General features: G+C 36.3%; 1 protein-coding gene across 3 annotated transcripts in view; it reads left to right on the top strand.

The window, feature by feature from the left end:
• Window positions 1–4,270: 4,270 nt before the first annotated feature.
• The window catches only part of LOC127433418 (E3 ubiquitin-protein ligase RNF34-like), a 31,729-nt gene continuing 22,888 nt past the window's right edge, over window positions 4,271–13,111 (top strand). For all 3 annotated transcript variants that reach the window (XM_051685322.1, XM_051685323.1, XM_051685324.1), the window contains exon 1: window positions 4,271–4,395. In XM_051685322.1, the coding sequence (XP_051541282.1) occupies window positions 4,390–4,395 (6 nt within the window). In that variant the 5' untranslated portion in view covers window positions 4,271–4,389. The remainder of the gene's footprint in view (window positions 4,396–13,111) is intronic.

Here is a 13,111-nt window from a genome sequence, read left to right on the forward strand (position 1 = left end):
GCGAACACGAATCTATCAAAAATCCTTGCTCTGTTCTTTGACTATGATTGAATTTATATTTTTAAAACATTACATTTTTATATATATATATATATATATATATATATATATATATATATATATATATATAATATACTGTATGTAGTCCTGAATTTAAGGAATGTTTTAGTTACCTTCTGACAGACTGGCTGCTGAAGATTTACGTTTTATGGACAATGTCGCCCCCAGCTGGGCAACAGTTTGAATTACTCAACATGTACAGGACCTAGAAAGCATATCATATTTTTGATAACCTTTAGAGTTATACAGAGCTTCTGATAAGAAGATATCTTAACTACGAGTAAAGCTTAGAACATAAATATCATTTAAAAAAAAACAATAGTAAAAAAAATATCAGTCCTGAAAATTAATTAGATAATAAAATATGTCTTTTGCAGTGATATGAAGTGTTGTTTCCCTCTCATATTATTTTTAAATTAGCTTCCAGTTGTTGATTTGGTCTCTCTGAGTCTGCTTCAAAGCCGAGTTTATCTTCTTATCTCGTAGATCATAATGAACTGTTAGGAATTTGTGTCATAAATCTTTAGATGGCATCAGATTTCATGAGCTTTCCCACTCCTTTCTCAGGTTTGTTTACTTTGGCAAAGAACCCATGCACTTCTTGATTCATTATGACAGAAAGACGTTCTGGTTTCTTTCACTTGTATCAGATAGACAACAATCATGCTGGTATTCTGATCATTTAGATTAATAGTGTGTGTACATTTGAAAGCATCTCATGTTTCAACATCATCATCAGCGACTTGCATATTACTGCAAATACACTGCCTGGCCAAAAAAACAAACAAAAAAGTTGCATACTCTAATATTTCGTTGGACCGCCTTTAGATTTGATTACGGTGCACATTCATCGTGCCATTGTTTCAACAACCTTATGCAACGTCACAACATTTATTTCCATCCAGAGCTGCATAAAATTTTTGGCCGAGATCTTGTATTGATGACAGGAGAGTCGAACCACTCCGTAAAGTCTTCTCCAGCACATCCCAAAGACTTTCAATGGGGTTAAGGTCAGGACTCTGTAGTGGCCAATTCATGTGTTGAAAATGATTCCTCATGCTCCCTGAACCACTCTTTCACAATTTGAGCCCGATGAATCTTGGCATTGTCGTCCTGGAATATGCCCGTGCTGTCAGGGAATAAAAAATAAATTGATGGGATATCCTGGTCATTCAGTACATTCAGGTAGTCAACTGTCTTCATTTTATTGGTGCATAATGTTGCTGAGCCTAGACCTGACCAATTGAAGCAACCCCAGATCATAACACTGCCTCCAGAGGTTTGTACAGTGGGCACTATACATGATGGGTGCATCGCTTCATGCACTTCCCTTCTTACCCTGACGCGCCCATCGCTTAGGAATAGAGTAAATCTGGACTCATCAGACCACATGACCTTTTTCCATTGCTCCACAGTCCAATCTTTATGTTCCCTAGCAAATTGAAGTCGTTTTTTCCAAATAGCCTCACTAACAAGTGGCCACACAGCTGTTTAGTCCCAATCCTGTAAATTCTTGTCGCATTGTGTGTGTTGAAATACTCTTACTTTCACTATTAAACATGGCTGTGAGTTCTACTGTCGATTTTTTACGATGTGACTTCACCAAGCGTTCTGATCATTCAAGATTGTTTTCCGACAACATTTATTTCGTGAAGTTGATGGTTCACCACTGTCCTTCCAGGTTTTATTAATGCGTTGGACAGTTCTTAACCCAATTACAGTGATTTCAGCAATCTGCTTAGTTGTTTTCTTTGCTTGATGCATGCCAATAATTTGCCCCTTCTGAAACACAGTAACATCTTTTCCACGACCACGGGATCCATCTTCCGACATGGTTGTTTAAGAAATAAGAAGCTACACGCTGTATCAGTTAGGGTTAAAAAGAATTGTTGCCCTTTGAAACATATTAATCACTGCAATAATGATCCAATCATGGGCTCTTAAGTATCAGCTTATTTAAAGCCAAATGGCGACCTTTTTTTTTATTATTTGGCTAGGCAGTGTACTTTGTGATTCTTTGTGTCCTGTCTCTTTCCATCATCATTGGCATATCAGATCACACTTGCTTACATGTAAACAGTCTTCTCCATCACATGATAGACATGCTGCATCTGTAGCCCCGCCCACTCAATGACTGCATGTACAATCTGTTAAAGGGATAGTTCACCCAAAAATGAACGTTCTTATATTTTATGCACCCTTATACAGGAGATATCTGTTTTTAAAAGTGCTTTAGAATTTAATATTGCATCTCTTGAAACACATTCAGACACTTTGAATCAATCACTGACTAATAAGAAGATTCCTGCATGGGCTAACTAAGAAATTCCATTCCTTAAAGGGATAGTTCACGCAAAAATGAGAATTCTCTCATCATTTACTTTTATGCCATGCCAGATGTGTATGACTTTCTTTCTTCTGCAGAACACAAATGAAGTGTTTTAGAAGAATATTTCAGCTCTGTAGGTCCATACAATGCAAGTACATGGTGACCAGACCTTTCAAGCTCCAAAAGTCACATAAAGGCAGCATAAAAGTAATCCATACAACTGCAGTTGTTAAATCCATATCTTCAGAAGAAATAGAATTAGTGTGGGTGAGAAACAGAACATTAAAAATCTCCACTTTCACATTCTTAAATATTTATCTGTTTATGAATCTGAAGACATAGATTATACCACTGGAGTCTTATTGATTACCTTTATGCTGCCTGTATGTGCTTTTTGGAGTTTCAAAATGTTGGCACCCATTTACTTTCATTTTCATTGAACCACTTCACACTGTATGGACCTACAGAGCTGAAAAATTATTCTAAAAAACTTTGTTTGTGTTCAGCAGAAGAAAGAAAGTCATACACATCTGGAATGGCATGAGAGTGAGTAAATGATGAGAGAATTTTCATTTTGGGGGGGAACTGTCCCTTTAAAGAAAATGATTTTCTTTAAAAATTAAAAGAAAATAAAAATAAAAATGAAGCTTTTGTCTTCCATGGAAGAAATAAAGTCATACAGGCCTGGAATAAGTGAGTAAATAATGACAGAATTTTGTGTGAACTATTCTTTTAAGTAGGTGTTTATTTTGAAACAGATTTTAATAATCTGTTTCTTAATTTTGCCATTTTTTTCTATTTTCTGCATTTCAGGGCTAAAGATCCAGTGGTTAAATATGTCTTTGAAGCGATTTGATAGATGTGGGTGAGAAACAGATAAATATTTAAGTTATATTTTAGTATAAATCTCCACTTTCAAATTCTTCTTCTTTAGTTTTTGGCGATTCACATTCTTCATGCATAATGCCACCTACTGGGCAGGGCGGAGAATTTATATTAAAAAAGGATTGAAATATCTCTTTGTCACCCAAAGTGATTGCATCACTTCAGAAGAAATATATTTAACCACTGGAGTCGTGTGGATTACATTGATGCTGCCTTTATGTGATTTTCGGAGCTTAAAATATCTGGCCACCAATCACTTGCATTGTATTGACCTACAGATCTGAGATATTCCTCTAAAAGTCTTTATTTGTGTTCAACAGAAGAAAGAAAGTCATGCACATCTGGGATGACATGAAAGTAAGTAAATGATGTGAGAATTTTCATTTTGGGTGAACTATCCCTTTGATTCATACAAGTACAATGTGCTGTATCATTTTAGGATTGGCATTTAGGAATGGGATGCAGTTCATCTACTTGGCCACTAGATGGAGGGGTTTCTCATTTTACTGTAAAACAATGACGGAAAACTTCTAAAACTTACATCACTGAGAATTAAAGTTAATTTTGAAAATTAAAACATTTCTAAATACATTAGTTCTCTAACTATGTTGAAATAGAATTCCTGCCATGTTAAAATATAATATTAAAAATCATAAACATAATAACAGGATAGCTATATTGGCACAAGAAATTAAGAAAGGAACATGTTGAATTATTTAAAGGTATTTAAGACCGTTTGGATTATTCATACCGCAGTTCCAAATCACTACTAGAACAATCCGGCACTTTCCAGAAAAAAACATGTGCACTGTAGACTGAACACACAGCATCCAGTCATTCCACACGGTCGCTGCATCAGACTGATGCCTGCGCACATACGTGCCACTAAGACACGCCCAGACACCGGGGAGAGCAACGCTGATTGGCTGCTAAACATAACAGCGGCTCTTGCTATTTCAGGATTGGCGGATCCGTGCTTGGCCATTACGTTATGCTCTTTTCTACAAATACACAGTGATGATAGAAAGAGGAAGACGTAATGGAGTGTTCCCGAGCGTCTTTGCAATGAACATCATTTTAGAACTATCCAACAAATCCCACGGACTGGAGTTTCAATGAAGGTACAGTAAAAAAACAAAAACAAATTGGGGTAAATGTCGCACGCGATTTCCGTTTTTTTTTTTTTTTATGTGATAGCCGGTGGCGCGTTTCCGTTGCATTTTAACTTTGCTATTTGCCTTCTCCTAGGAAACAACAAAACAATTCATTCGCGTATATCGTATTTGATGTGTGAACAATCACATTTATTAACAGTTGCATGAGTTGTGTTGTTTGGATTCATTGCATGATGTCTGGAAAAAGCAATGTTTGTGTTTTCTTCAGCATTGCTCGCGCTTTAAGTGTGTTTACTCTTATATATAATTTAATAATTATTTAGAAGAAATGATAGTGGACATTTGGAACAGAGTGTACAAGCAGTGATCATCATAACCCAGTTTATCGCAGCTCTTCTCTAATGAGATTGGAGGATAGGCAGCAGTCACTGGTTGAGCTGATATGAATGGACAAGACAAGCAGCTCAGACAGTCATGAGGGACGGAAGTGATTTCCCCACTAAAACGTTACAGTGTAATTATGGCCGTAGTGATTATGACGTAAGAATAGTGATGGGGGTTATTATGATGGTGATGCTTGACTATAGGAATGGCGACGCAGCTCATAAAGTCAAGGGGGGAATTAAGGGCTTTCCCCAACTAAAAAGACAGTTGAATTATGGCCGTAGTAGCTAATTATGACGTCTGATGAGTGGACAATGACGCGAGGAGTTGTAACTGTGACGTCAGACGGCAACAGTGTCTTATGTCGCGAAGTCTGGAGACAGTGATGAAAATGGTTGTGATTATGAGGATTTTCTAGGCTGATATTAATGGAAAAACAACTCAGATAGTCCGGGGCATAAACAGTTTCCCCACACTGAAACGTCACAATGTAATTACGGTCGTAATAATTATGATGTCATACAGTAGACATTGATGGGAGGGGTGAAAATGGTGATGAAAATGCTTGTGATTTTGATTATGATGATTTGCTGAGCTCTGGTAGTTATGAGGGATGGAAGGTATTGCCACGTAAAAACATCGTAATTCAATGATGACAGTGATTATGACCTCAGATCGGTGGATTGCGATGTGTTTATGGTGCATACGCTCAAAACAAAACATTTTTCATAATTAAAGTGGCATTGTTGTTTTAGTGATTGACTTGATTTACATTTGGCATTGCTTTTTGATGAATAAACAACGTGGAAGTAAACTATAGCAAGTTTAACACATGAACAGTATGATTTGGCTATTGTCATTTGGGTGTACTACTGAAATTATATAATTTGTGCATTTATTTAGACTCTAAGTGCCTGTAAAAATACTTATGTGTAATCTATGTGTAGCTCAATATGTTTTTGACAGCCAGCTGCATCTCATGAAATTTCAGTGTGAAAGTAATTAATCCTGTTCTAGATTTGTCCTGTTTCGTTGCATTTTCTCTTTGATATTTGAAAAATGAAACATTGAAATATATAAAAATATATATTTGTTTCTATTATTTTCTAATTGTCTTGAAATTATGTTTTGTTTTGTTGTTTTGTTTTTGTTTTGTTGTTTTTTTTACACTATCTGGGCATTTTGTAGAAACATTTGTGATAGATATATGTGCCAGGTCTCTAAAGACCCGAATATGTAATAGTGTTTGGTGAAATTCCCATGCATTTAAGGGTTAAATATCTGTATGAAGTATTTGTATGGACAGATTGTCTCCATTTTTGAATACATGTAAGTAGTTTTTAAAGTATTGACCTCTTTTCTGGCAGGGAACAGACATGAGGGTCTGCGTGAGTTGGTATAATTAGAGGGTTAACTGCATGTCAGATAATTCAGGTTAATGAATTATTCCTCTCATTCATAAGAGCATTGCTGTGTTTGGCTTTGTATCTCCCTGTGGTTTCTGTAATGATGTTGTAGTGACAGATTTCACCCTGGGAGAAAAAAGGGGGAAACTTATCTTCTTAAAGAAAGCTTTTATTGAATTAAACAACCAGGAGAACTCATCCTTTCATATTGCTTTTTGGAAATGCAGCTGTTTTAAATAAGATAATATAGTGGCAAGTGGGAGCATTGGGTGGAAGTATGATGATGGGTGGTAATTTGTTGTGAAATTATAAGACAGTGATTTTCATATGTTGGAGATGTGATGTGTTTTTTTTTTTTTTTTTTTTAAATAATTTAGAATTCTTGGATCAGACCAGATATTTATCTCTTCATTCATTTAGTTTATTGAGAGACCAAAGTCCTGGCCCACTCTAAATTTTTTTAAAACCATTTTTAATCTGGACTCCTCTATGATTCAAGAGTCACATTAGACTAGAGAACGACAAGTCCCTGAAGTCTGAAAAGTTTCAGATGGGTATAATCTGCTGTCATATGTTTAATATTAAAAAGTGGAAATTGAATGGCATATCTCCCCAGAAGATCATTATTGGAAATGCCAGTCATTTTGTAATAAGAAGGCTGTCTCGAAAGCAAAAATGCTGATGATTACATAGATTCGTTAAATTTATATTTAATAAAGGATTCCATCTTTTATTTCTGAACTTTTGTCTGAATAATTTTAAAGAGACAATTTACCCCAAAAGTGAAAAATCTGTCATCATTCATTCACCCTATTATTTTCTTTCTTCTTTAGAACACAAAAGTAGATGTTAGGCAGAAATTTAGTCATATTTATAAAAAAAAAAAAAAAAAAAAAAAAAGAGGCTAACATCTTGCATTAGGGCTGGGTATCGCCTGGCACCTCACAATAAGATACATATTGCAATACACGTCACGATTCGATATATTGCAATACATCACAATATCAAAATTTGAGTCGAATACAAATCAATTCCAGTTTCAATTCCAATTCATTTGGGTATATTTCAGTTATATACTGATGTCTGATAAAGAGCACGTAGCTCATTAAATTGATTTGGAAGAAACAGTGTGCCAGCTTTGTTGTTTATTTACATGATATGAATACACAAATAGTTCAATACATGGATCTAAAGTATCAATACAATATCATGGGAAAAAGTATCGCTATATATCGATATTTGATTGTATCGACACAGCCTTATTTTGCATAACATCTCCTTTTGTGTAAGATGGAAGAACGATAGTCATGGGTGTTTAAAAGATGACAGAATTCTTTTATTTTGTGTGAACTATTCCTTAGTCAAGAAAGATTTCCAAAATCAACAAAATTTTCAAAGCTGCAGAGTCCCATATCTGCTTGTGTAATTAGTTATGCACTCTCATGTGAATGCTCATTAGTCAGTGAAGTCGTTACAAGTCATACATCTCTGTCGGGGGGGGGGCTTTACTCAGTGGCGCCTTCTGAGCTTTTACAGTAAGAGTCTAATAGCTGGAATTTGTTTTTTCTTTATTACATTGCAAATTCAAAGTGCTGATTCATTGTTTTCGAGAAACACAAACATGCTCATACAAGTTATCTGATTCCCGTCACTTAATGCATTTATAAGTCTCTGCATGTATTATTCTGTGAGCACTTTTCTGATGCACAATTCAGTTGATGTGGGAATGCAGGGATCTTTCAGATCTCTCTGGAGTACAGCGAGCTTATCAATTCAAAATAGGTATTTACCGCAAGATACTCTTTGAAAAGAGTCCCCATGCATCAAATTGTGACTGCGGGGGACTGTTATGCTCTGTTTTCCTTGAAGGACACAGTGTAACAGAGCTTTCAGCCTCACTGCTGTCTCCTGGTCTGACATGAGGGAATAGGTCTTAAGGAATCAGACCTCTAAAAGCAAAAGACTCCATCACTGGAGTCCTCCAGACTGTCAACCTGTCAGAAACTACCAGCACCAATTCTGGGACAGCTGTACTCAACCCAGGGAAGATGTACACACATACACACACGTCATATAAACAAACACAAGAACATGGAGGTGAGGATTTGATTTTGAAATGTGAAAAAGGTACATACAGTCACAAGTGATTAGTGTTGATAGGCACAACATGCAGTGGAGCTAGGTGAACAGGTGTTTTACGCCAAAACAGTTATTATATTCTGTATTTAATGCAGCAGTCGGGTTACGGAAGTTAAAATCACACTAATTTTCTCCATAGGCGAATTTTAAACCTTTAAAGACAGACCTACCATGAGCTCAGAGGTTGGTAATCGATGGTAAAAGCTTCTCTTGAAGCCACCAGTCCACGTAATTTCAACTTTATTTTATAAAAAATAAATAGTGTTTATTTCCTCGTGAAAAACAACACTACCCCTGATCAAGCAAAAAAAGATCCACCAATCAGGGAACTGCAGCAAACAAAGCATGCCAAACGAGCTCTGCAGCGACAGCCCACTCCCATGACGCACTGTGAATGATGCTATCAAGTCGGTCGCCCTACACTCTCAAACAACTTTGTATATTTCTGAATATTTTGCAATCAACTTGAAATACATATTATATTATATAAAATAAAATATTTTCTTTCTATACTTAACTTAAAATCCATAGTTTTATATTTTTCCATTGTTTTAAATTTAATTACGTCATTTACAATGCTTCATGGGATTGCAGTTCATTCCTTCATGAAAGACGATAAGTGAACAGCCTTTTACCTTTGTCTTTTTGTCCGATTTTTTTTGTTTTGTTTTTGCTGCCTCAAATCAAAGTTTGTAATGTTGTGTTTTACCTCGGAAATGGTTAGTTTGGTTATGAAATCCCTAAGGAAAAAATTATTGGGAAAACACTTTTTTGTGAACCAAGACTGCTGATAAAGTGGGCGAGCACTGTTATGCTTTTTTTTTGTAGAATAGCTGGAATGCTGTATTGACCAATCATCATCCAGGACTGGAACGGTACAAAGTGTATAATAAATTATTATGAATATCTTTCCAGTGAGTAAAGAATATATATATATTATATATACAGGCTTCATTAAGAGTTATCGTTATATGTGCATAATATATATGATGACACATCTGCCTTGCTCTAACTCCACTGATTCTGTGATGGACGTGTCCTCCTCGCTCAGCTAATTGAAGTGACAGAGGGAAGCTGTAGCGTCGGCTCTCTGCCAGACCGAAGCACAAGCAGTGACTTCGAGCCAGACCTTATGTTACGCAACACGGCGCTCACGCTAACTGCCATAATGTTCAGATATTCTGTGTACTGACAGAGGGGCTTCACTTTAAACCAGGGTTTCTCATGAACCGCCCTCATTATAATCAGATAAGCAAAGAGGAAATAAGTGACTGGCCAGGATAAACTTCAGTGTAACTGGTTGAGGATTTGAACTGGCTTGGATAAATACACAGTATTGATACTGTCTTAGTTTATGGACTTAATTATGGTATTTTGGTGAAACTGTAGTCACTATGGTAAATTTAGCAGTATGTAAAATAAATTTCCTATTTATTACTAATATATATATATATATATATATATATATATAGATATTATATACTGTATATAAGTGTGTGTGTGTGTGTGTGTGTGTGTGTATATATATATATATATATATATATATATATATATACACACACACACACACACAGTTGTGCTCAAAAGTTTTCATACCCTTGGAGAATTGGTAATATATGTACCATTTCTAAAGAAAACATGAGTGAGCAGGCAAAACACATTTCTTTTATTTCTTATGGGATTCATATTCAACTGTAGGTTATAACAGAATGGCACAATCATAAAACAAAACATGGCAACAAAGAAAAAAATGAAATGACCCCTGTTCAAAAGTCTGCATACCCTTAGTTATTAATACTGTGTATTGCCCCCTTTAGCATCAATGACAGCATGCAGTCTTTTGTAATAGTTGTCTATGAGGCCTCAAATTCTTGCAGGTGGTATAGCTGCCCATTCGTCTTGGCAAAATGCCTCCAGGTCATGCAAAGTCTTTGGTCGACTTGCATGAACCGCATGTTTGAGATCTCCCCAGAGTGGCTCGATGATATTAAGGTCAGGAGACTGTGATGGCCACTCCAGAACCTTCACCTTTTTCTGCTGTAACCACTGGAGGGTCAACTTGGCCTTGTGCTTAGAGTCATTGTTGTGCTGGAAAGTCCAAGAGCGTCCCATGCGCAGCTTTCGTGCAGAAGAATGCAAATTGTCTGCCAGTATTTTCTGATAACATGCTGCATTCATCTTGCCATCAATTTTCACAAGATTCCTTGTGCCTTTAGAGCTCACACCCCCCCAGAACATCAGTGGACCACCACCATGCTTCACAGTGGGGATTGTATTCTTTTCACTATAGGCCTTGTTGACCCCTCTCCTTTCATAGCGCTTATGGTTGTGACCATAAAGCTCTATTTTGGTCTCGTCACTCCAAATTACAGTGTGCCAGAAGCTGTGAGACGTGTCAAGGTGTTGTCGGGCATATTGTAACCGGGCTTTTTTGTGGCATTGGCGCAGTAAAGGCTTCTTTCTGGCAACTCAACCATGCAGCTCATTTTTGTTCAAGTATCGTTGTATTGTGCTCCTTGAAACAACCACACCGTTACAGGTTACCTGTGGGGTTTTCTTTGTATTCCAAACAATTCTTCTGGCAGTTGTGGCTGAAATCTTTCTTGGTCTACCTGACCTTGGCTTGGTATCAAGAGATCCCTGAATTTTCCACTTCTTAATAAGTGATTGAACAGTACTGACTGGCATTTTCAAGGCTTTGGATGTCTTTTTATATCCTTTTCCATCTTTATAAAGTTCCATTACCTTGTTACGCAGGTCTTTTGACAGTTCTTTTCTGCTCCCCATGGCTCAGTATCTAGCCTGCTCAGTGCATCCATGTGAGAGCTAACAAACTCATTGACTATTTATACACAGACACTAATTGCAATTTAAAAAGCCACAGGTGTGGTAAATTAAATTTTAATTGCCATTTAAACCTGTGTGTGTCGCCTTGTGTGTCGCCTTGTGTGTCTGTAACAAGGCCAAACATTCAAGGGTATGTAAACTTTTGATCATGGCCATTTGGGTGATTTCTGTTATCATTATGATTTAAAAAGGAGCCAAACAACTATGTGATAATAAATGGCTTCATATGATCACTATCCTTAAATAACATACAGTTTTTTTGCATGATTAGTCATATTTTCAAAATCAATGCAAAAATTTCACAATTTCTGCCAAGGTATGCAAACTTTTGAGCACAACTATATATATGTAAGTTAAGCACAATCGAAAGCTTTTGTGGCATAATATTAATTACCACAAAAAATAATTGGGACTTGTCCCTTGCTTCTTAAAAAAACTATTTGTGGTTACAGTAAGATACTGACAATGGGAGTGAATGGGGCCAGTCCATAAACATTAAAGGGATAGTTCACCCAAAAATGAAAATTCTCTCATCATTTATTTATCATATATACCAGATGTGTATGACTTTCTTTCTTCTGCAGAACACAAACAAAGATTTTTAGAAGAACATCTCAGCTTTGTAGGTCCATACACTTCAAGTGAATGGTAGCTAGAACTTTGAAGGCCCAAAAAACATATAAAGGCAGCATAAAAGTAATCCATAAGACTCCGGTGGTAAATCTATATCTTCAGAAATGATATGATAGGTTTGGGTGAGAAACAGATCAATACAAAAGTCTTTTTTTAACTAAATTCTCCTCCTGGCCCAGTAAGTGGGGATATGGATAAAGTCAGTTTATTTATATAGCACATTTCATAAACAATAGCAATTTAAAGTGCTTTACTTAAAAATTATAAAGAAAATACAAGATAAAATACATCTTAAAACCAAAGAATGCGAATCGCCAAAAACAAAAGAAGAATCTGGAAGTGAAAGTGGAGATTTATAGTAAAAAAATGACTTAAATATTGATCTGTTTTTTCTCACCCACACCTATCATATCGCTTCTGAAGACATGGATTTAACCACTGGAGTCTTATGGATTACTTTTATGCTGCCTTTATCTACTTTTATAAGCTTCAAAGTTTTAGATCCTGTTGACTTGCATTGTATGAACCTACAGAGCTGAGATATTCTTCTAAAAATCTTTGTTTGTGTTCAGCTGAAGAAGGAGGTCAAACACATTTGGGATGGTATGAGGATGAGAAAACGATGAGAGAATTTTCATTTTTGGGTTGAGGTTACGCAGATTTTCTTCCATTTTCTACTGTGGTGATTTTATACAGCAAAGGGCAACAAATAGCAGTGCTGCATTATGTAAGTGTTTAAACGGAGCGGAGCCAAAGGGCAAACTGAGTACTTCATCTGGCTTAACCTGCGCTGTGTCCCGACGTAAGGACAACAACAGATCTCAACCGTTCAGCTTAAACTATTGATACGTCAAACAACACTCCATTATACAAGTCCATTTTCTCCTTATCTCTCTATGCCTGCATCTCCCCATCCATTTCGCATCATAGGATGCATACATGTTCATTTTAGCCCATTGATTTTCCAGCACTTAAATAGAAGATGCATCCCCCTCCCCAACCCCCATCTCCTCATGCAGTATTCTAAGACAAGACAGCACGCCATGTTGGGTCACAGCTTACCAGACATCAGCCATGTTTGGAGTGTCAATGTATGGGGGTTTATTGATTGTGTATTTTCAGTAGTGCTGTCAGTCGATTAAATTTTTTAAATTTTTTTATTGCGATTAATCACATAATTGTTTTGTAGTTAATCGCAATTAATCGCAGATTTTGAAAGTGCTGAAATTTGACGATATGTACACTTATTTTCTTGTCAAAATGCATTTATTTCCATCTTAGGAAAGCAAACAAAACAATATGCAAAAATATAA

The sequence above is a fragment of the Myxocyprinus asiaticus genome, chromosome 43, assembly GCF_019703515.2.
Source record: "Myxocyprinus asiaticus isolate MX2 ecotype Aquarium Trade chromosome 43, UBuf_Myxa_2, whole genome shotgun sequence".
Taxonomy (NCBI): Eukaryota; Metazoa; Chordata; class Actinopteri; order Cypriniformes; family Catostomidae; genus Myxocyprinus; species Myxocyprinus asiaticus.